Source organism: Enhydra lutris, unplaced genomic scaffold (genome assembly GCF_002288905.1).
Source record: "Enhydra lutris kenyoni isolate GAN:26980312 unplaced genomic scaffold, ASM228890v2 scaffoldscaffold31, whole genome shotgun sequence".
NCBI lineage: Eukaryota > Metazoa > Chordata > Mammalia > Carnivora > Mustelidae > Enhydra > Enhydra lutris.
In genome coordinates this window covers 18,166,260-18,189,545 of record NW_019154115.1, presented here as the reverse complement: position 1 = coordinate 18,189,545, position 23,286 = coordinate 18,166,260, and the positions used below count along the sequence as shown (strand labels likewise).

Below are 23,286 nucleotides of genomic sequence, written 5' to 3'. Positions count from 1 at the left end.
AGCGCGCACCCCGGGTGAGGCTGACAGATCGCTGGGGTGGGTGCAAGATGGCGCAAGCGGCGCTCCCCCTGCGCCCCCGGCGCTCCTAGGCAGGCATGTGGCCCCAGCCCGCCGCCGCCCGGGCTCGGCCCCGGCCGGAGCCCCGGCCCCGGCCCCGGCGCCGACCCCGCGGGACGCTGTGAGCCGCCAGAGGCCCCGGAGCCGCGCTTCGCCGAGCCGAGCGGACCGAGAGCCCCATGGCTGCTCCGCGCGCCGCGCCGCGCCGGCTCCTGCTGCCGCTGCTGCTGCCACTGCTGCTGCCCGCGCCGAGCGACGGTGAGCGCCCCGGGCGGCCGCGGACCGAGCCCCGGGAAGGGCGAGAGGGGAGTAGGTGGGCGCGAGGGGGCGGAACTGGGGAGAGCGGCGCGGACCCTGCGGGCGGACCCGGGGCGGGAGGGACTTGTCCGAAAAGGAGAGCCGAGCGGGACGGGGTGGAGCCGGGGGAGAGGGCCCCGAGGCCGGCGGCCCGGCCGGCAGGGGGATGCTGAGGACGCAGCCCCCGAGGAGAGACTCCGATTCGGGGCGCTGAGGCTCTGGGACTCAGGCAGGACGCAAGCCCAGACCGAGGAGCACGGAGCGCCGCAGAGCAGAAGCGAGACGGGCGGGCGGGCGGCGGGAGTTGGGGAGAGGGAGAAGCGAACCAGGGGGGCACCTCAGGGCCGAGTCCCGTCCGAGGGGGCGGGCCGGGGGGCGCGGAGCCCGGCTGCGGGCCAGAGTAGCCCGAGGCGGCAGAGACCGAACGCAGCCGAGCGGGGGGGCGGGGGGACGGAGGCGGGCCCGACCGGGCACGTCCCGGGTCGAGAGTTGGCCCTGGCACCGGGAGTGCTCGGCGGAGACCGAGGCAGAGGAGGAGGCAGAGTCCCGGCGGGCCGCGCGTGGGGAGGAGGGGACCCGAGGGAGACCGCGCGGCCGGGGAAGGGGAAGAGAAGCCGACCGAGAGGGAGCGAGCTTCGGGGACGCTCACGTGCCCGCCCTTCCCGGGAGGGTGCGCGGGCAGAGCGCCCCTGACCCCGGGCTCGGGGTCTGCCCGCGTTGCTGCCCAGAGCTGCGTCACCACCACCCTGTTCCCTCAGGGGCTGTAATGGGCCCATCTCACGGGAGGGGAGCGCACATCTAGGCCCTTCCCCTCCCACCCCAGGTTCTCCGCAGACGCTGGTTTAGGCGGTGTTCTCCCTCCTCTCCGCTCGGGAGAAACAGAATACCGCGTCCGCATCTAGGAGAAACTTTATTCCTCGACTGCTGTACCGGGGTTGGGTTGGGGGCTGAAGCGGCTGAAATGCAGGGCAGGGGGAGCGTGGGTAGGGGTTTGAAAGGTTATGACCCTCAAATGTCTTAAATTATTACATATCCCGGTGGCTGGGGGAATCGTCGGTAAGGCGGGTCCCCCTCCTCCTTTCTCCCCACCCACTTTCCGTCTCCCCCAACCAGGGAGGGCGCTTGTCTGTTGGGGAGGGGCCAGCTCCAGGATCGCTAGTTCCCTGGAAATGTGACGAGGGGGTCTGTGGCTGCCCTTTCAGACCAGGTGGGTTCATTCCTCCCGGAGTGAGGTGATAACTGGCCTGGTAAGTTGCTCGTTGGAGAAGTTGGGAACTTGGCATCACGCCTTGGATTGGAGCTCTTGTCCTTCCTGTCGGGCTTCCCCCTCATTTCCTAATCACCTTCTTCCCTCTCTCCTCGTTCCTCTTCTCTTCTTCCAGCTCAGTTTTGTTCTACGGGAGCGGTGAGGTCGGTCGGAGTAAGGATTCTAGAAATCCTCCCTCTTCCTGAATTTTGGGAACTCTGAGTTGACGCTTGGTACCCCTCAATTCTCCTTATGACAACAGCAAAACAACCACATAAACCAAAACATAGAGTGCCCTAGGGCAGAGGCAGTGGGGCTGGCACATTGCCTAACCTGTACCTATCAGATGAGGAATGGGACGCTAGGACAGGTTGAACACTTTGACCTTGAAAGTCTGTGAGGCTGCAGTGTGTAGCCAGAGTGATCACAGAAGTGGTAGCAGCCATGTTAGAATCAGTCTTACTTTTGGATCTCAGATGTGTTACTATGAATTGTGACACCCTAGACAAGTTGTTTCATTATCTCTGGGCTTCAGTTCCCTTGTCTGTAAAACCAGGAAACGGTACAAATAATATCTCTCTCTGAGATGGTCTGCTGATTGAGAAAGGTACTGCATAAGACAGCACTTTCTAATGCGTAAAATTATATATGTAATAGAGATTTCTACTGACATTACTGAAAGATGGGGGGGTGTACAGTTTTGGGAACTTGGGCCACCTGTGTATGAAGTTCTTCCTGCCTGTGCAGTTCACACTAACCTCTCCTTTTCCTTCCATCTCCCCCGCCCGATACAGGTCTCGGCCACTCTGCCGAACTGGCCTTTGCTGTGGAGCCAAGTGATGATGTAGCAGTTCCTGGGCAGCCTGTAGTGCTGGGCTGCAGGGTGGAGGGGACCCCTCCAGTGAGAATCACCTGGAGGAAGAATGGAGTGGAGCTGCTGGAGAGTACCCACGCCACCTTGCTGGCCAACGGGTCCCTGATGCTCCCTCACTTCCAGCTGGATCGGGGAGGAAGCCCCTCAGATGAGGGTGACTATGAGTGTGTGGCTCAGAACCGCTTTGGACTCGTGGTCAGCCGGAAGGCTCGAATCCAGGCTGCAAGTAAGTGGACACCCCTTACTGTTTTTTCCTAGACTGGGGATCCAGGGTCTGCCCAGGGGTTGGGGTCAGGGGAAGCAATTCCTCTTCTGCAGCCTTCTGGAGGACTGATTTCTCAGCATGGGTCAGTTGAGACGTACATCGTAGTCATTTGTGGCGGTGGAATTATATCCTGTACTCATTTAACTGACTGGAATGGGATTCGGCAAGAATACAGACAAATATTGCTGGCGGGGAGAGGGAGCGAAAGAGAGCAAGCTGTATCCAACCAACTCTTGGGTCGGTGTGTCTTAGCTTCCACGTGGCTGCACTGGGAGCGTCCCAGTCCATCGAGTGGGATGCTTGTGTCTCAGGATACAACTGTCATACTTTATGGGTGATTTAAGAGAATTTTGAAGGGCAATTTGGCTACATGCAATTTTAAATTATGTGCTGACTTTCAGATCTTTTGGGTAGGATAATGATATTCGGAAGCTTGTCAACAATTCATTTTACAAAAAATGTGGTAGGTTAATTTCAAGGTTATCACAATGATGACATTACTCCCACTCACCTTCATGCTAATGTGCCTCTTTAAAAAAATTCAGCTTTATTGAGGGATAATTGACAATAAAATTGTAAGTCTTTAAAGTGCACATTGTGGTGACTTGACATCTGATGTGTTTTGCACGGGAGAGAAAGGGCCAGGAGGGGTGTTTCAGTTCTAGAATTGTGCTTTGCTTACACTGATCGACCACCAGTAGTTGAGATGAAATGATGGCTGTGTTCTACTGCCCTGTCCCGCAAAAATTCAGTTGTTCTTTAATTTATGCGCACTCTTGGTTGTGTAAGCCAGAATTACCTATGGATCTTGAAGGGGGCAAGCTGGGGATATGAGGCAAGGTGTGTGTCAGGCTTGAGAACCACTGCTCTTGAGAGAAGGCGAAAGTTTTAGCAAGTGCTAGGTAGTTCTCTACCCCACAACTTCGTACTTCTGGGGGAGTGCCCCTTAAAGACGCTGCTTAAAGAGGCTATGCCTTAAAGGTGTTGGTAATAATTCTATTTTTTAAAGATTTTATTTATTATTTATTTGAGAGCGAGCACAAGCGGGGATGGCAAGGAGGCAGAGGCAGAGAGAGAAACAGACTCCCCGCTGAGCAGGGAGCTGACCGGGGCTCCATACCAGGACCCCGAGATCATGACCCGAGGGGAATTCGGGCAGCCATATGGGGGCCTGAATCAGCCTTCTTTAGAAGGCTGGGCAGTAGAAGCCCTACCCGTCCTGCCTAACTCCCATGGCATGCCGCTGCTCCCCCGGCTGAGGGCCTGCCAGTTTCCTCCTGGCTCTTAGGGCATTTGCCCAGTTGCTCGGAATGGCTGGTGAGTGATGAATCGTTCTGAGGCAGGAGGCTTCTCACTGAGTTGAAGATGCCCCTTTGTTCTAAAGAAGGCTGATTCAGGCCCCCATATGGAGCTCTCTGGGAGGCAGCCCTGGACCTGGAGACCCAGTCACTTCTGGCTCAGTGACCCCTCCACGCCAGCTCTCGGCGGTGCAGGGAAGGCTGGTGCGGCCTCTCAGCAGATGGCGGGGTATGAGGAAGAGAAGCGTGGATGTGGATGCAGGGCAGGGCCCCCAAGATTTGCCAGGGAGAGAAGTAAGATTTCTTGAGGAGAGGATCCCCACACTGTCCCCGGCTTGTGTCAGCACTGGTGCCTACATCGCCAGCCTAGAATTCTGGGAGATAAATCCCAGGTGTTTATATATAGCTAATTGTAAATGTGCTTTTCTATAAACGGTAATACCTTCAAGATGTCTGGTCTCCTTAAACTCCTACAGTATAAAAACTGAGCTGTGGGCTGGGGGAAGGGCCAGTGGGTGAGGTCAGCCTGGTTAATCCTTTGGGGTCCTGGGGACAGCTGGGGGTTTGCCTCTAAGCACCAGCGATCTGATATGGCCTCTCTCTCCCCTGCAAGGCTTGTGACCCCATGGGGGAATGCTTGGGTACCAAGCAACCGGGTGGCTGGATCTCCTTTTCTCACTTCACAAGCTGATGTCCCTAGAAACCTCCAAAGCTGATTAGCTGCCTGAGTTTTCTCCTTTGGTAATAACTCCCTGCCCGTGTGCCTGCGGGCACTGCAGATGTTGTGTGACATGGGAGGGTGCCTTGCTGAAAGGTGTGAGGAGCCCTCTGGAGCCCCTGCCTTTCCTGCCTGCTCCCTGGGGGCTGATGGGGAATCGGCAGGTTCAGCACAACTCACAGACACACAGTCTACCCAGCGGATTCGCCAGTGGGGCACACAGGGGCCCAGGTCTGTGGGGGGAGCCCTGCTGGGGCCTCTGAGCTCTGGGCCTGAGGCCACAACTAGAAAAGCCCCCTCTTGGGGCGCCTCGGTGGATTAGAGCCTCTGCCTTCGGCTCAGGTCATGATCCCAGGGTCCTGGGATCAAGCCCCACATCAGGCTCTCTGCTGGGCAGGGAGCCTGCTTCCTCCTCTCTCTCTGCCTGCCTCTCTGCCTGCTTGTGATCTCTCTAATAAATAAATATCTTTAAAGAAAAAGCTCCCTCTTCCATCCCAGTGGCCTCAGATGTTGTCATCAAAAGATGGCCTGACCAGGGGCACCTGGGTGGCTCAGTGGGTTAAAGCCTCTGCCTTCAGCTCAGGTCATGATCCCAGGGTCTTGGGATCGAGCCCCACATCGGGCTCTCTGCTAGGCAGGGAGCCTGCTTCCCTTCCTCTCTCTGCGTCTCTCTGCCTACTTGTGATCTCTCTCTCTCTGTCAAATAAATAAAATCTTTAAAAAAAAAAAAAAAGATGGCCTGACCAGGCTGGGCTACATTGCACGCTGGTTCCTTGGTGGCTTCTGTTCCCAGTATCTCCTTTTTAGGACGGAGTGGCTCAGGGTCCTAAGAGTATTCCTGCTTCTGGCATGTCTGGTTTCTCTGGCCTGCAGTTCCATGTGCTTGGGGTCTGGAGGCTGCAAACTGAGACACTTGTTAATAATGAGACAGACCCGGACAAGTTAGCCTCTCTCTGGGCCAGATTCCTCACCTGTGAAATGTGCAAATACTCCTACATTTGTGGGATGGTTGGAAGGACTGACACATCCCATGATTTGCCTAGTATAGAGGAGGCACGTGGGAGCCAATACGGCATTCTTCATCAAAAGGTGATTTTACAGACATTGCCAACGAAAGCAAACTGCCTGACTGTGTTCCCAGCCCCCAGCTCTCTCCCTCACTGGGATTCGGTTAGGAAGTACACCAGGGAAATCTACCAGGGAGTGGAATTATTGGAGGCAGAGAGCAACTTGTTCTGTTTTAACTCCTTCCTGGGAGGGCCTGGGGATTCTCCCAAGCCTCAGAGTATGGGCTGAAGCCGGGTTAGCCTCTGAAACTCTCTGCCATCCCTCTGGAGGGCCTCTGGGAGGGTATGTGTGTCACCTGACCCAGGGGGAACATGTGCATTGCCTCACACCTGTTGAAGTCTGTGTACCTGGACGACCCCAAAGAGGGATGGGCAATGGGGCGCCTGGCTGGCTCAGTGGTTGGAACATGTGACTCTTGATCTTGGGGTTGTGAGTTTGAGCCCCACGATGGGTGTAGAGATTACTTAAAAATAAAATCTTTTGGGGCACATGGGTGGCTCAGTCGGTTAAGCATCTGACTCTTGTTTTCAGCTCAGGTGATGATCTCCCAGTTGTGGGATCGAGCCCCAGGTCAGGCTGTGCTCAGTCCAGAGTGCTTCAGGTTCTCTCTCCCTCTTCCTCTCATTCACAATCTCTCTCTCTCTCTTTTTTTTTTAAAGATTTTATTTATTTGACACAGAGAGAGATCTCAAGTAGGCAGAGAGACAGAGAGAGAGGAGGAAGCAGGCTCCCTGCTGAGCAGAAAGCCTGATGCGGGGCTCGATCCCAGAACCCTGAGATCATGACCTGAGCCAAAGGCAGAGGCTTAACCCACTGAGCCGCCCAGGCGCCCCCACAATCTCTCTTTCAAATACATACAAACATACATAAAACCTTTTTTTTTTTTTTTTTTAGAGAGAGAGAGGGAGAAGTGGGGGGAGGGGCAGAAGGCAAGAGAGAATCTTTTTTTTTTTTTAAGATTTATTTATTTATTTGAGAGAGAGAGAGAAATTCAAGCAGACTTGGTGTTGAGCCTGATGTGGGGCTTGATCTCAAGACCCTGAGATCATGATGTGAGCCAAAACCAAGAGTCGGATGCTCAATCAACTGTGCCACTCAGGGCCCTGAGAGAGAGAATCTGAAGTGAGCACCAGACTGGGCTCAGTCTCACAACCCTGAGATCATGACCTGAGTGGAAATCAAGAGAGGGATATTTGACTGACTGAGTCACCCAGGCACCCCCAAAATGAAATCTTAAAAAAAAAAGATGGGCTAGATACAAGGTGGGGGGATGTTTGGGGGACCCACCCTTAACTCCCCTCAGGCAGATGCCCTCAGGCCCTACCCTTCACTTCCTGGTCCTATGCCCCTTGGAGAATCGGAGCAAAGATCTATGTGATCTAGAGCGGGACTTCACAAATGCTACTGTGCCCATGAAGTACCTGGGGAACCCGATAGAATTTGTATTTTGAGTCAGTAGGTCTAGGCCAAGGCCTGGGGTCCTGCATGTCTCACCAAAGGCCAGGCGATACTGATGGATCCTGCTGGTTCACAGGTGCTAGAGCAGAGCCCACCCCCCAGGCCATCCACCATCTCTGGTGTGGGGGTATGTGGGCAACACAGTGAGGTTGGCAGAATGTGGTGCAGGAGCAAACCCAGATGGGTTTGAACCCCAGCTCTGCCACTCACCGATGAGTTACTAATCCTCTTGAGCCCTCGTCTGAAAAAATGGTCATAACCCTATCAGCCTATCAAGGCTGTTGGAGGATGAAATGAGTAGATTGGGTGTAAAAACCTGGCATGGGGCTTGACCTCTAGACATTAAATAGTTTTGTCAGTGCCAGGTACTGACCACTAATTTAGGATGAGGTTCAGCCTATCTGGATGGTGGCCCAGTCCTCCAAGAGCCAGGATGTCCTCCCTCCCTGCCTGGGGCTGTCCCCACAGGGCAGGCCCAGCGGTGGCTGTGAGGGTAAACTGCAGAAGCTACTGCCCCCCGCTGGACGGACATGGACAAGTCACTTACCTGTTTGGAGTCTTTATTTTCTAGATATAATATTTTGTTATCTTTTAAAATTCCAATGCAAGTTGTTTACACTTACTTTTTTTTTTTAAGATTTTATTTATTTATTTGACAGACAGAGATCACACGTAGGCAGAGAGGCAGGCAGAGAGAGAGAGAGGAAGGGAAGCAGGCTCCCCGCTGAGCAGAGAGCCCGATGCGGGGCTCGATCCCAGGACCCTGGGATCATGACCTGAGCCGAAGGCAGCGGCTTTAACCCACTGAGCCACCCAGGCGCCCCTACACTTACTTTTTTTGTTTACTTATTTTTTAGCAGTCTCTACACCCAATGTGGGTCTCAAACTCATGACCCAGAGTTGCATGCTCTACCTACTAAGCCAGCCGGGCACACCTTAGCCTCAAAAATGGGGAAATAGGACTTCCCAACAAAGAATGTTATAAGGATTACCTGTGACGGTCTGGGTGAAGAACTCAGCACGGTGCAAGGCACCTAGAAAGTGTTCCTCAAATATTAACATTATCATTCTGAGGAATGCGGGGTTCTAAGCTCCTCTTGTGCGGATTCCAGGAAGGCCCTTGGTGAGCCCAGACTCCTAGGAAGAGGCTGTGGGGTGGGGCAAGGGGGAGTCTCCTGCTGCCTCCACCGACTTCTCAGACCCTCAGGCACCCACTTCTAAAATCTGATTCATTCTCAACCCATCTGAGAGAAAGCAGTTTAAACAGCTACTCTGGAACCCACTTTTAGCAGCAAGATCCGTGGTTCTGTGAATCTGGGATCAGGGTCTGGAGCCAGATCTGTGGAACCAACTCGGAGCTGGGGGTGAGGGGCAGTGGCAGAAGAACCATGGGCTGGAGCTAATGGGGAGAACAGTTTGTGTTGGGGGGCTCAGTGTATTGAGGGGACCCCAAAGTGTTTCAGGGTAGAGCAGTGGGCTTTGGAGGGAAGCGGTTCCTGGTGCAGTGGCTGGGAACTCCAGAGGCCTGTGTCACCTGGAGGTTGGACACTCAGGCCTGTTATATGGAGCCCAAGCTTCTCTCTCCTCCTTGAAGGGCAGCTCAGCTGAGGTATCCCTGAGGAAGCCCCCACCAACTGCCTCTCAATCACACACATCTGCCTACCAAGTGGAGCAGGAAGCAGGTGTCGCAGCGGAAATGTCACTGGTGTGACGAGCGGGCTGGCAGTGCAGAGGCCGACTCTCCTTTCCCACAGCTCATGTGTAACTACACCAGAGTCAGGTGCAAATGGGGGAGGGTCAGGCCCTTTCCACATGCCAGTTGATACCCCACTGACGCTCCTCGGACAGTCCCTAGCTGCTGTGAGGTGTGATGGAAGGGCGCTTGCCTGGACACCGGGCTCCTGCGTGGCTCTGGGCAAGTCACTCGTCCTCTCTAGGGTTTGCTTTCCTTATTGTGAAAGTGGGTGCTTGGGCTCAGGTTCTTGTCTGCTCTAAGGTGTGAAGGCTTTTTTGCCATCCAGCCAGTCCTGGGGACATGCTCGCCTTTGCTGGGCCTTTTCCCAGTCTCTTCTTGCCCATCTGTCCCTTAGCTGATCAGTTTCCTCTCCCCTTGCTAAGGCAGGGTGGATTCGTGGCCTGTGACACTCAGGCTCAAGCTTCCCCTCAGTGATGGCTGCTTACATTGTTAAGTACTGTTTTGTGGCTGGACATTCCATCTGTCTCCTCAACTAGACTTTGGGCTCCTAAAGGGCTTCGCTTTTGTATTTCTCACGTCCCCTCCCTGTGGAGCTTGGTAAAAACTAAATGAACATGTGGCCCTGCGGGTGCAAAGCTCGCTCTCCCTTGTTTCTCGTGCTGCTTCTCCCTTGCTTTCTCTCTCTGTGTGTCTCTCCTGGCCTTGTAATTGATAGCATAGCTCAGAGGAGCAGAAGCTCGGGAGCAGGCCGGGTCCGTGAGGGAACAGAGCACACCCGGCACGATTGTGGGCGGCTGCTGCTGGGTGTTTATCTGCAGAGGACCTGAGACTCTTCCTGGCCACATGGGGTGTGAGGCGGAGACCAAAGCACTTGGCACCCTTCAGGCGTGGGTCTCCGGGTCTCCTGCCTTGAACTTCAGTCCCTGGCTGGATGAGGTCCCTGTCCCTAGCCACACTGGCCCCAGCTGAGGGGGGAGGGCCCCCCTCGCCCCCACCCGCAGGACTCGAATGTGGAAGTCGAATGCTTCTGGTTCCCACACCTTGGCTCCACTGTCGCAGGCAGCCAGCTGGCCCCTTGAACACAATGTGCAAATCTCCTCTGTTCCTGTTCCCGGCATTGTCCGTGGCCGGGCGCCTTGGCTGGGAATGTGGGCCCGTGAATAGGAGAGGCATTTGCAGCCTGCAAATGAAACAGGCCCCCAGCCCCCCTTAACCCCCTGTCCCCTCCCCGCCCCCAGGGAGAAAGGACTTTTTCACTCCTGGCTTTCTTGTATTGCCTTTCCTTCTCCTCTCCAGAGTCCCTGCCGGCCAGAGAGTGAGTGTGTGTGTGTGTGTGTGTGTGTGTGTGTGAGAGAGAGAGAGAGAGCGAGCGAGAGAGAGAGAGAGAGAGAGAGAGAGAGAGAGACTTTTCACGGCAGCTTGAAGGCTGTTCTACACAGGCTTCAAAAACAGTAGAATGGAACAGAAGGGCATGTGGGATGGAAAACCAAACTGCTCGCGGCTGTCTTTGTTTAAACTGGACCGAGTGATTCAAAAAATGTCTGTCTTGTGTGATTCACCTAGGGCACCCAAAGCTTCTCTGACCATAGCCTTGTTGCACCCAGGAATGGAGAGAACGGTATTGTGTGTACGCTGCCACATGGACCTGTGTGGGGACCTGAGCGTGCAGGTGTGTGCCTGAAGAAGGTGTATGGGGCCCAGGATTGGGGTCCCTCTCTTCTCCAAGCACTTCCCTTGGGCATTGTGGCCAGATTGGAAGGCTAGAGTGGACAGAACAGGCACAGGCCAAGAGACAATGGTCGGTGCTGTTTAGGTCCCACAAGGAGTGATACTCAACCAGCTGAAGCGAGAGAAGAGGGAGATAATCCCCAGGTCACTGGTGGAGGGTGGGGGCTCACCTCATAGGCTTGCAGGCATGGAAGCACCTTGGGAGTTGACGCCGTATTCTTAGTTATTTATTAGGCAGTGCCAACAGTCTGATTGCGGTCCGAGCCTGCTGGCCTGTATGGCTCTGTATCCCCACCAAGGATCACTCTTTGATTTCTCATCTTGCTTCCGGTTCACCGCCTCCAAGAAATGCTAACCCAACTCTTGTGACTGCCCTTAAGTATAAGGTTAGGACAGAAGACAGATGGGAGCAGTCCCAGTGGCTTCCTGAGAAGGGGTGCCTGGACATGTGCCACTGGGACCAGTGAAGGTGGAAAGGCAGGGGTTGAGCAGGAAGAGCTCCTGGCCAGACCCCAGACCCCAGGGAGATGGAGGAGTGGGGAGTATGGGCCTATGGCCAGTCAGCCAGCCACCCAATTCAGGCAGGGGGAGAAAAATATGATGCAGTGGGTTCACCTCCCAGCTTCTCCCACCCACTTTTCTCTCTCTCCTCTCTGGATCTTGGCTTTGACACTCTCCCACGGACTGCACTCCACCTCTGCCTTCCTGTGGGGTCATGCTTAACATCTTTGTCTTTATCGCCCTCAGCCCTTGTTCCTCCCGCCCTGTCCTTTCTTCTGCTCCTCTCTCCCTTGTTCTATCCTTCCTCCTGCCTGTTTCTCCAATTGTGGCAACTCCTGTGTCCACCATCCTCTCTTTGCTGGGGGAGAGAGCCCCCTGAGAAGCTCAGTCCTGGGCACAGAGCAAAGAGATAAGAAGAGGAGACAGGGTGAGGTTTAAAGATGACCCCCATGGAAATGGTCCATGGCCTCCCCAGCAAGCCAGAGCCCCCTGGGGGCAGACCTTCCCTGGGAGGAATCTGAGAACACTGGCCCCTGCTTGAGGCTTGTCTCTGAGCCTGGACACTGACCACGGTGGGTGGTGGGGGCAGCCCCAGGCCGCTCTCTGGAATGCTGGTGTTGGATTGCAGTACAGATGCGAGCAGTGATAATGGGCGGGAACTGGACTTTCTGGTCTGGCTGCTGCCCCAAGGCCATTGGAATGTGAAGGGGGGACCGGAGAGAGGCTCCAGGGCCTTAGGGTGGGCAGACGGAGACCAGACCACCTAAATGGAGAGGAGGGGCAGACCACCGTGAGAGAGAACAGAGTCCTCCCTCGCCCTTTCCCTGAGTTGCAGGCTACAGCAAAAGACCCTGCAGGTCTCCCCCTAGCTAGGACCTTGGAGGCTTCCCAGCCTCCAGCGACTAGCTTTGGAGCTCATCTGGTCCAAGCTTCTCATTTTACAGACTTGAAAACTGAGTCTCTAAGTAGGTAACCTGCCCAGGGACGTGGCTGGTTCTCCAGCCTGGGCAGGTAAGAGAGTCTCCTGGGCACGTCACCCCTCTCACGGGCCTGGTGCCTCTCCAGATGGGGAGGGGAGGGATCTTTTTATGTGCTCCCTGCGCCAAGGGGAAGCTGGTACATGATACATATATTTCTCTTTTTCTTGTGCACTGCCCTGCCCTAGGCTTTATCTGTGATTGTGGTTCTGGATATTTGTTGACCAGCAAACGTTGAGTGTGGGCTCCTGACATCCACGGGCGTATTTCGGGGGCCTCCAAGTTTCCAGAGCACACTGGATGCTGAGCCTTGTGATTCGAGGGCGACCTATGTGCGGGCACTTGCACTGAACTAACTAGTAAAAGTCTTCCTAGTAATATGGGGCTGCACTGTCCTAAGCCCTTGATGGGTTAATTTACTTAATTCCCACAACATTTCCCTTAATAGGTATTACTAGTCCTATTTTACAGATGAGTAAACAGAAGCCCAGGATGGTTAATTAACTTGCCCAAGGGCACACAGTATAAGTAGGGAAGTTGGGATTGAAACCCAGGTCTGCCAGACCCAAAGATCAATGGCCTGAGGGCCTTTAGAGGGGGCTAGAGTCCCTGGAGAACAGAATCAGAATTACTGCCTCAGAAATAGAACTGGGTACCTTGACACATACAGGGTGGAGATGGGGAGTGTTGGGAGCAGAGCCTTGAACCCTGGCCAAAGTGGGAGCCACTTCCAGCTGGGCCAGGATGGGCTACACGGCCCCCGCCCAGAGCCGCTGCTGGAGGCCCACAGCGTGGAGGGCCAGTTAGGCTGGCAGGCTCTGCACAGAGAAGTCTTGCTCTACCCCGAGTGCAGGATACAGGTTCCTGGCAGGCAACGAAGTTGAGAGGGTGCTGGGGCTGCTGGCGCTGGAGGTGGGAGTTGCTTCTTCCCGAGGAGGAAAGACAAGTTCCCCTCCCCCGTGGGGCCCCCTCAGCTCCCTTTCCTTTTCTTGTTTCCGCATAATGACGCTGATTGCTCCACATCTGTCATAATTACTCTTTGTTTGAAAATTCAGAACAAATCACAGGAGAGGAACTGGTGTGGCTAGAGAAGGATCCTTCTCCCCAGGGGTCCTGTTGGGGTGGGGGAGAGGAGGAGGAGAGAAGAGACATAATCAGCCTACAGGAACCAAGCTGCTGATTGTCCTTGTGCTGTCCCCTTGCCTGGGCAGGGTGGCCTAAGGCCTCCTGGGGTTGGATGCCTCTCTCCTGAAGCCCAAGGCTACAGTCCCTGTCTGCTGGCGTGGCTGGGAGAATCCGCCCCCACCCCACCCTGGAGGAGGGGTCTCCGTTTGGGCCCCCGCCCTCCTGGCCCCACTGAACAATGGGTTGGATGGCAGGCTTCTTGAAGCAGGCTTCTTGGTAACCTGAGCAGCACAGCAGGGAGGGATAGGCTGTGCGTGCTGGAAGGGTGCAGGGAGACTTACTGGCAAGGGGAGAGGGGAGTTCTTGCTGGGGTCCTTGGATCAGAGTAGGCACTGGGTCTTGGTGTGACAGCCAGAAACAGGGGAATTGTACTTCTGGGAAGCACAAAACCCATCCTCTTGCGATCCAGCAGCTTCCCTGGTGCTCAAGGTTTCCTCATAGTCACCCCCCACAGACCTGACCTCTGCTGCTGCTGCTGCGAGTCCTGCTTCCTGCCCCCATGCCCAGCCTGAAGGCTCTTGGTTTGGGGAAGCTGATAATTCCTGGGGCATGTGCTCTGGCCTGTGGCCCTGCCTGCCACCAGCATGCCTCCATGTCCCCCCTCCCAACCAAGCCCCTTCCCACCTGGGATTGTGTCTGCAAAGCCTCTGCACAAGTTTGTGGGGAGAAATCAAGGACAGCCTGTAATGTGTCCACAGACCCCACCTGTAGTAAAACTCCACTCGCTCTTGCCATGGGACGGTAGTGGGACGACCGACACCCTCAAGGAGCAGAGCCATTGTGAGATGCAGACAGACTGGAGCTGAGGCTTGGCTCAGCTCTGGGTTCAAGCTTTCTGCTCCCTACCCCCAAAGCTGCTGGGCCTCAGTTTGTCTTGGTGGGAAGTGGGAGGGAGTGCTGCCCTACTTGGTCTTTGAAGGGGAGAGAAGGAATAGGATCCAGGCATTTGTGGGGTGTAGGGTCCTACCTCCCACCCCCTTGCCACCACAGGTGGCAGCTGGCACCCTTTATTGGGACTTTAGTGGGCTTTGGTGTTAGCAGGGCAGGAAGCTGAAGGGAGGGGGAGAGCTGAAGCCAGGGCCCCACACGAGGTACCTGGCTTATACTGGCTTGGAGGGGACACCTCCTGTGGCCCCACCACTATTGAGGGTCCTGGATTGACTCAGACACCATCATGCTTACTTCTGTGCCCTCCCTGGATCCCACCTCTAGATTTTCTAGTGTAAATGTTCAACTCACCCCTGTATGACTTTGGACCCGTCAGTTCACAGTGCCTCAGTTTCCTCATAGGTGGGAGGCAGTGTGAAAAGAGCCAGATTAAAAGATTCCTCAAGTCCCTTCTACCTTCTAAGGTTTGGAGGCGCTGACTCGATTTTGTCTTGCACAGCGTCCCTCCTCCCAACCCCTCCCCTCCGCGCCCCTCTCGAGGCTCGCTCCAGCTCTCTCCTCCGTCTCCCTGTCTCGGGCTCTCCTGGTGCGCTGGGCTTGGCCTCCTCCTTTTCTAAATGTTAGGATCAAAGTTTGGCAGAAAAGCTCCCCCGCCGTTCTTACTCGCCTTTGCTCCCCCTCGCCCCCGGCCGGTCGTGCACGTGTCCCAAGTCCCCGGACTGCGGCCGTCCCCGCCGCGTTCCGGAGGGCGCGCGCCAGGAGCCGGGGCTCCGCTCCCCGCCCCGGGCCCCGCTTGTTGTCACCGCGGCGGGAGGAGGGATGATCCACCCCAGACACCAAGCGCGGCCGCCTCTTGCCCAGGCCGGGCCTGGCGGGCCGGGCGGGCGGCAGAATCAATGTGCATTCAATTAACCCCGCGCCACGCAGTCGCTGGCCGCCGAGGCCCCGTGCCTCATGCGTCTGTGAGGGTGTGAGGGAGGACGTGTGTGCGTGTGCAAGTGTGTGAGTGTACGCTGTCTGTGAGTGTCCGGCTGTTCTCGCTTCCTGGACTCGGTGCCTGGCGGGGGGGCACTACCCCCCAGGGCTGCGCTGGCCAGGGTGGGAAGGGTCATTTTACCTGGTAACTTAGGAACTCGCCCCTGCCAACCTGGGGCCTGGAACTGGTCTGGGGCAGGAAGATGGAGCGTGAGAGCGGAGGGCTGGAGGTCCCTAGGCCTCCTCCCGGTTGGCTTGGGGTTGTAGGCCAGGGATTTCTGACCCCGGGCTAGAGCTAGACCAAAGTTTGTGGGCAAATCTTTAAGCAGGCCAGCTCTAGGGGCAAAGGAAGCAGAGAGGGTCCCAGGGCCCTTACGGAAGGACAGACTTGAACACTAGGACGGGTGCTTGGGGGTGTTCTCACCCCAAGGCAGACAGGAGTGGGGAATAGGGGAGCTCTCCAGGCTTTGCTCATTCACCCTGATCCTACTTTCCCCTGTTCCTCAGCCTCCTGCCCATGTTTCTCATAACCCTGCTGCGGAAACAGGTCCAGAAGAGAGGGCATTGCCCCCAAGTTCTGGGTATACAGAGCTGGGACAGAAGGGGTGTGATGTTCTTTTCAACATGCTTATTGGCAAAATGGGATTTGGGCTCCTGCTCAGAGCCACGATCTTAGGGAATTGAAATCCAGTCTTTGGCTCATGACAAACAATTCTCGGATCTTTTTCTGCCATCTTCACATCTGGTTTGTTTTTTTCCTCATTACCCCCCTTTTGGGTTATTGTTTTTCCCCACCAACCTGGCTTATCTGGAACATCCCCCTCTTTCTGCAGCAGTTTCGTTCACCCTAAGTTTTTGAGGTCTCTTGAAATTGTATTTCAAACCTCAAGCACCTCAGAGAAGCCCTAATTTAGTCTCCCTTGCAGATTGGATTAGAACATTCTTGATTCCATTATGTCAGCTCACCAGTAATTTCACGTAGAATGAGCCTCACGATTGAGCCTCTTTGATATTCCTGCTCTGCTGTGTTTCTGGTTTGGCTTCTCAAATCAGTAATTTTCCCATCAAACTGTGGCAAAAATCAAGATCACTGCAAGTAAGCCAGTAAGTGTAACACTGATGGGATCAAGGCTTTCCTGAAATAAAACGATGTAGTTTTTATTACATCAATTAAAGAAGCATTCGTTATGCTTTTTTTTTTTTTAAAGATTTTATTTATTTATTTAACAGAGATCACAGGTAGGCAGAGAGGCAGGCAGAGAGAGAGACAGGAGGAAGCAGGCTGCCCGCGGAGCAGAGAGCCCCGAAGCGGGGGCTCTATCCTAGGACTCTGGGATCATGACCTGAGCGGAAGGCAGAGGCTTTAACCCACTGAGCCACCCAGGTGCCCCTCTTTATGCTTTTTTATGGGCTTTATGCCCAGCTTTGTTTTGGGGTGGGGCGAATCCAGGTACACGGTCCTTTCTGGGACAATGAGTATATAGGTTGTCCCTCCCCACTGGTCTGCAAACTCTTTGAGGGGAGGGGCTAGCTTCGCTGGGCATCCTCAGTGCTGGGCACAGTGCTTGGCCTGGAGTTGGTGCCTGATGAGGGTGAGCAAATGGGGAGCCGTGGGTACATGAAGCGGGAGGCTAGGAATACCTCCCGCCTGCTGGGGGTTACTTACCCTCTGGGGCTCAACAGCCAAGTTTGGAGAACGGCAGACAAAGTTACATCAGAAGTTATTCCTCATGGGCCTACAGGTATGGTTTTACCTGTGCCATTCTCCGCTAGCTTCTGAGCAGAGAGTGGTTCTGTCTGCATCTAACTGTATCCTAGGGCTCCCATCCCAGCCTCTTCTGGTCTTAAAGAGCACCTGGCTCTCCCTATTCTGTTCCCTTCCTTGAAACATCCTACTTCCAAGGTCCCACCGCTGGCCACCTTGGGGAGGGGAGGGATTCAGCTGAGCTACAGGTGCTACTCCTTAGTGCTGAGTGGGAAGGGCTTGGCCTGGCAAGTTCAGACCTCGGTCCTGCCACTGCAGGAGAGGTGACTACCAGTACTCAGTCACGCAGAGGTGGGGGGGGCATGGAACGGACACCCTCCCAGACAAGCTGGAGAAGGTCCCAGAATGCCAGACTAGTGGCCTCACCCCGAAAAGAGCTTACAGGCCAGGCCAGTTTCCATTTGAACAAGCGTCCCTCTGCCCTCCAGCTTCCTGTAATCCCCTTCAGAAACACTAGCCCTGCATGTCCGTGCCAGCCTTCCTGTTATCTTAAAAAGTCATAACCATGATAACAAAGCCTCCTGTGAATATTCACATGTTGCTGTGGGAATGGATAAGGGGGGAAAAGCCCAGTATCATTATTATACTCATTATCTTTCTGTCAGAATTCTCACCCATGGAGCATTTTAAAAACTTGCTTATGGTGTTCAGTTTGGGGAAAGAAGAGATATGAAGAGAAATAGGCTTCTTTTTAAAGCACTTTTTTAGTTAAAAGTATTGAGTCTCTAATTTGGGCCTGGAGGCTCCTCTTGGTTTTTGAACAGTGGATCATTTTACAAAGTATAATTTATCTGGGGATTAGACATTTAGGCATTCTGACTGAAATCTGGGCAAACCATAAAGGCACACATAGAGTCATAATTGTATTTGTAGTTTCTGTTTGAATGGTCATTTTAGTCTTTTAAAGTAAAGCTGGTGGCCTATATGTCATCAAAATGATCTTTGATCTACCTAACTAATTACCTTTTTTTTTTTCAAGTTTTTAATTCCAGTTAACTGCTACTGTCTTGTTTCCTTGGATAAATCCTTTTTTTCCTCTAACTCAGGGGACTTTAAGCATCATTCCTTAGAGTCCCTGAGTCTGTGGAGGGGGCACAGGGGCTGGAGATGAGGAAAGAGGGAGGCCAGATTGGGGGGGCTTCAGGCCTCCCACATTTACTCCATCCACAGCAGCCCTGCATTATCCTTTGGTTTTGTTTTTGTTGTTCTCGAAACCAATTAACTAGGCGGATTGGCCTAATGGGGGGAGTAGTTCACCAGCAGCAGGTGGGTGCTGTGATGCCCAGCAAGCTTAGGAATGTGGACCCTTGGGAGGGGGTAGAAAGACTCTAAGATACAGAACTAGGAGAATTATAAAGAAAAACATTATTACCACATCTGAGGGTAGGACCAGGGTTAGATTAAACCTTGGTTCAGGATTGAGTCAGAAAAACAGTGAGCTATACCTACAATCTCCTCTCTTTTAAAAACATGCTTTTCCTGTATCACTGTTAACAGCTAGTGCTTGTTACCATTAATTATGGTCGGTTGGTTGGAGCAAGGCAGAATTTTGGCTCAACAAGTGTTTTCCATTCTTTAATTTTATTCTCAAATAAAATTCTCAAATTTTATTCTCAAATGGATGAACGGGTAGGTAAATGGTTGGTCCTGTTTAAGAGTCTGGCTATGCGCTGCCTGTAACGGGTTTATAATCCAGTTGTGGCCACTCAAACATTAGAAAGGATTGCAGCTTCAGAAAGCCACGATGAGCATCTAATCATCGGTGCTAACTGAGGGCTACTGGTTCAGCCCAACAGCCTCCTGTTGATCAGAGCAACAGACCAGACCCTTTTATCATTTGATAAGGGCATTGGAACATGTGTATAACATTCTTCCTTTAAGGCAGAAAGAGTCTAAGAGCCCATCAGAAGGGATTAGGAAGTGCATGCTTCCAGGAAAAGGATATGTGGACTTGAGGGATATTAAAGCAGCTCAGTTCTCAAATCAACAGCTCTCAAAGAGCTACTACCCTGTGCCTACCTGCTTCTGAGCTCAGGGATAGAAAGATAAGACCCTTCCTGATGTTGAGAGTTGTAATCTCCTGCCCCTTCCCCTCTAAAAACAAAACAAACCAAGAACAAGCAAGCAAACAAAAACCCCCACCTTATTTGGTGGTGATGGTAAAGAGAAGGCAGCCTGTTGTAGCCCACAAAATCTATTGAATGCATAAAGAATGTGTTCATCAGCTTATCTGGCTGCACCTTGATTGCCTTTGGTTCTGCTTTCTAAACTGAGCTCTCTTACACCCTTTCCAGCTTAAAAAGTGAGGGGAGATAGCCTGGGGCAAGTAGGATTCCTGATGCTGAGTGGGGTTTCCACAGGCCTGTGGTTGGAGCTGCAGTCTTACTCATCAGCCCGCCACTCTGCCTGGATCAGAACAGTGGCCTCGGTGCTTGGGGCACCCCATCCTGACCCTCTGTAATTCAGACCTCCCTTTTCCAACCATTTCCAGCTTCCTCCCGGAGAAGGCGAGTGCCTCCGTCAGTCCAGGCTCCCCGCAGCTCTTCTTCCTTCCCCTTCTTTCCCGGTTCTTCCTCTCCTGCCTTCCGTACTCTTCTCTCCCAGCCATCCCCCGAACTTCCCCAGCCCTGTGGGTTGGTGGCACGCAGCTGGGCACCGACCCCCGGAAACTGCGGCTCCCTCGCCGGTTGTCTCACGTGTTCCCAACCACGTTTAACCAGGCCGCTGAGCGCCGCGCCGAGCCTGGTTTGCGGAGGCAGAGGAGAGCGCTGGGCGAGCCCAGTAGGCGCCCTAAGAACCGGCGGGTGGAGAAGGGAGGTGAGGAGCGGGTGGTGGGGCCGGAGGGAGCCCGGGGCGGTTGTTCCCGCGCGGCTTCCTCAGTTTCCCCTTGGCCGCGGGGGCCGGGCCCAGCTGGGGAATTTGCGCCGCCGCGGGGGGAGGGGGCGGCGGGAAATGGTGCCTCGCTCGCCCCAGCGACATCAAACCCTCGTTTGGCGTGTGAGGACAATGGCTGTCTTATTTTCTCCATTCGCTGCGCACAATGCCGGATTCTCTCATTCACCCGCGGCGGTGCGAGCGAGGTAATTAGCCAGCGCCATTCAGCGCGGACACTACCGCTATGCGGGGGGGGGCGAGGGCGCCCGCCCCGCGGGGATTAGCGGCGGGTCGGGGTGTGCAGCTGCGGCCACTTCAAAGGGGCCCGGCGGCCCGGCCGGCTGTGGGAACCGGCGCTGCCTCCCTCGGGAGCCGCCCGCCCGCCCGGCCCCGGGCCGCTACGCTCGGGACCCCGCGCTCCTCGCGGCCCGGCCCACGCCCGCCGCCGCCTGCCCGGGCTGCCCGCGCCCCGAGCTCGGCGGCCACTGTCGCTCCCCATCACACTGCCACTTTCATCACGACCTCGAGGGCTTCTTTCTTTCGAGTCCCGGGAGTCAGAGGGCACGGGGGGCGGGAGCTGGGGGGGGTCAGGGGAGGAGCGAGGGGGATGGGAGCTTGACACAAAGCGCTGACCTCCGAGGAGAGGAGCAGATGGTCCCACTTACTCCTGCCGCCGAGAGAGCGGCTCTCAGGGCCCCAGGCTTGGGGCGCTGACCCCGCCCGCCGTCCCGGGGACTGAGACTGGGGCCCCGCAGGGGCCGGGCTCCCGCACGCCAGTCTACCCGCCCGCTGCCCGCTCTGCGCTTCGTGGCATCGCAGTCACACCGCGGGGATCAGCCGGCCTCGAGCAAAGCTGCGGGGGGGGTGGGGTGGGGTGGGGTGGGGTAGGGGCGGGGCCGAGAATCTGCCCTCCCAAGATGCTGGAACCTAAGAGGAGATCAGATTCTCAAGAACCTGCCAGACCGGGGGTTCCCAATCTGGGCTGTGCATTTGAGACACCCTGTGAGCTTTAAGAGAGAGACAGATTTCTGAGCGCCGCACCTCACCAAAGGCTCTCTCTCCATCTAGGCATTGGAGTCCAGAAATCTGCGTCGTTAGCGGGCCTCCTGGTGTGAGAACGGTGGCCCAGCCTAACTGCTTCTTTTTCATTGCAGAAGCTGGGATTCCCATAGAGGGGTAACCTGCCCCAGAACAGACACTGGATTGTGGTGGGGTGGGGACTTGCGTGGAAGAGAGGATGATTGGGGAGGGACTCCCCAAGCCATATGACTCTTAAAGTCAGCATTCAGGAAATAATTTGTGAGCACTTATTATTTACCTAGTGTTTATTCTAGGTACTCAAGGTGGAAAGGTACCGTACTGTTCTCTGCCAGTAAGGAACTCATGGCTAGAAGGTAGATTGATGTGTGAACAATGGACTCTAATACAGATGAGGACAAGGAGAGAGGCACAATTAATTCTGCCTCCTTTGGGAGATGTGGAGGATGGGGCTGCTGCTAAAGAAAGGAGCAAAGTGTCCCAGGCACAGGGGACAGCAGAAGTAAAGAAATAGAAGTGTGAGCATTATAATATGTCCAGGGAAGGCAAACTTGTCTCACGCGGTCAGACTACAAACCACATGAAGGCAGAATTAGCTGGCTTTCGAGGCCAGAAAGATGAAACAGGATCTAATAATGAAGACGTCAAATGGCATCCCAACGAAAGTGCTTTGATTGAAGGCAATGGAGAACCACCAAAGGTGTTTATGGGTCATATTGGATGCTTAGGAAGATAACTATGGCTTGGGATGGGGGAAGAAGAGGGAGAGCGGGCTGCAAGTGGGAAGGCTGGGGAGGGGAAGCTATTACAGAAACACCTGAGAGTAATAAGCCAAGGCAGTGGGATGCAAGAGACACAATGCACCAGGATTTGGTGACCAGTTAGTTGGGGGAGATAGGGAGAAGGATAGGGCCGTGGCCCACTGGTTTGTTCATAGCTTGGCAGCTGGTACATGACGATTAGTAAGAGAGGGAGAGGTTAGGGGTGTGGGTACGTGTGGTGACTCCTTTGAATTTTATGGGAAAGCTTTTGAATCCCTTTGTGGAAGATGGTTCCTAGGGCTTTGGGAGACCTCTGACAACTAGAGGGCAAGTAAGTCTATTTCCAAGAGTTGACAGCCCCTTACCAACCAAGAAACTCTGTAATCCTCTTATGGAATATAATCCTCCCTCTTCCCCCAAACAGATAAGGCTTATTCTGGAATATTGTTGGGTGGGTGACCTGCAGGCCTTAATCTATTGTGGTTTGGTGTTGAGCCAACAGATTCTGTAGAGCTGTGAAACAAAAAAGCAGCATCGAATCAAGGTGTGAGAATAGGAGAGGGTCCTTTCATTGATGCAGAGGGGACGACTTTACCCAGTGTTATCCTAGAATCTTAATATTAGTATGGACCTTAGAGATGATCTTGTCTGTCCTGCCCCACTGCCATTTTACAGATGAGAAAACTAAGGTCAGTATTGGAAGGCCACGTAGGGAGTCTGTGACAGAGGCAGGCATGATCCTAGGTCACCCGTCCATTACCCGACCCCTGCAGCATTCATCCCTACAGATCCTAATATATGACTCTGGAAATCTGGGGGAAGCGTCTGTTTTTGTGGAGTTGTCCTCATGGTCATGTGAAAGCAATTTACTTTAATAGCTCCAGCCTGGGCTGCCTAACCAGACGCCCTTCCGGGAGGTGAGAAAGATCCGGTATCTTGACCAGAACGACGGGAAGTTAAGGATGTTGTGGGCTTGGGCAGGTTTACACAAGGAAGATTGGTGACCCTGACACGGGCAGAGACGTGCAGTCTGTGGAGAGGGGCTCTGCTGGGCCTGGACATTCTCAGGTCTAAAGCAGAGAGGGATTCCCCACTTGGCTCCCAGCCCCTGATGCTGTACCCCTGGCTGGTGCGCTCAGAAGCAGACAGGACTCAAAGGCGGACGCTGGATGAGCTTTTACAACTCATCCCACTCAACTCCCTCATATTAGAGAAAGAAACAGGCCCAGCGAGGGGCTTTGGTTTTCTCAAAATCATACATCCAGTTGTGAACAGGGCTGAGTTCGTCTCCCAACTATTCCTCCTCCGAGTGCGTCCTCCTCCCTGCCCGTCATCCCACAGAAGCCGTGGTATTTCACAGTGCTTTGCCCTCCTGCCCCAAACTAGGAAAATAGATTACTCCTCTGGTTTATGAGGCCCAGGAGGATGGGAGTAGCCCTCCAGGCCCCACCGCTCCAGGCCCTGCCACTGGGTGACCTGGATTGCTGATTCGGAAATGCTCGGGGAAGAGCTATCCTGGGTCCAGCATCTGGGTTTGTTCATACACTTGTGTTCATAGGGCTAAGGAAACGTGTGGGCTCAGGGAGCATTAGTGGAGCGGTAACACCATCTTATAGT

At 54.5% G+C, this 23,286-nt stretch overlaps 1 protein-coding gene across 1 annotated transcript in view; it reads left to right on the top strand.

Moving 5' to 3' along the window:
* Positions 1-236: 236 nt before the first annotated feature.
* The window catches only part of LOC111153124 (immunoglobulin superfamily DCC subclass member 3), a 41,106-nt gene continuing 18,056 nt past the window's right edge, over positions 237-23,286 (top strand). Inside the window, exons 1-2 of the mRNA XM_022511921.1 lie at positions 237-315; positions 2,395-2,700. Of these exons, the coding sequence (XP_022367629.1) occupies positions 237-315; positions 2,395-2,700 (385 nt within the window). The remainder of the gene's footprint in view (positions 316-2,394; positions 2,701-23,286) is intronic.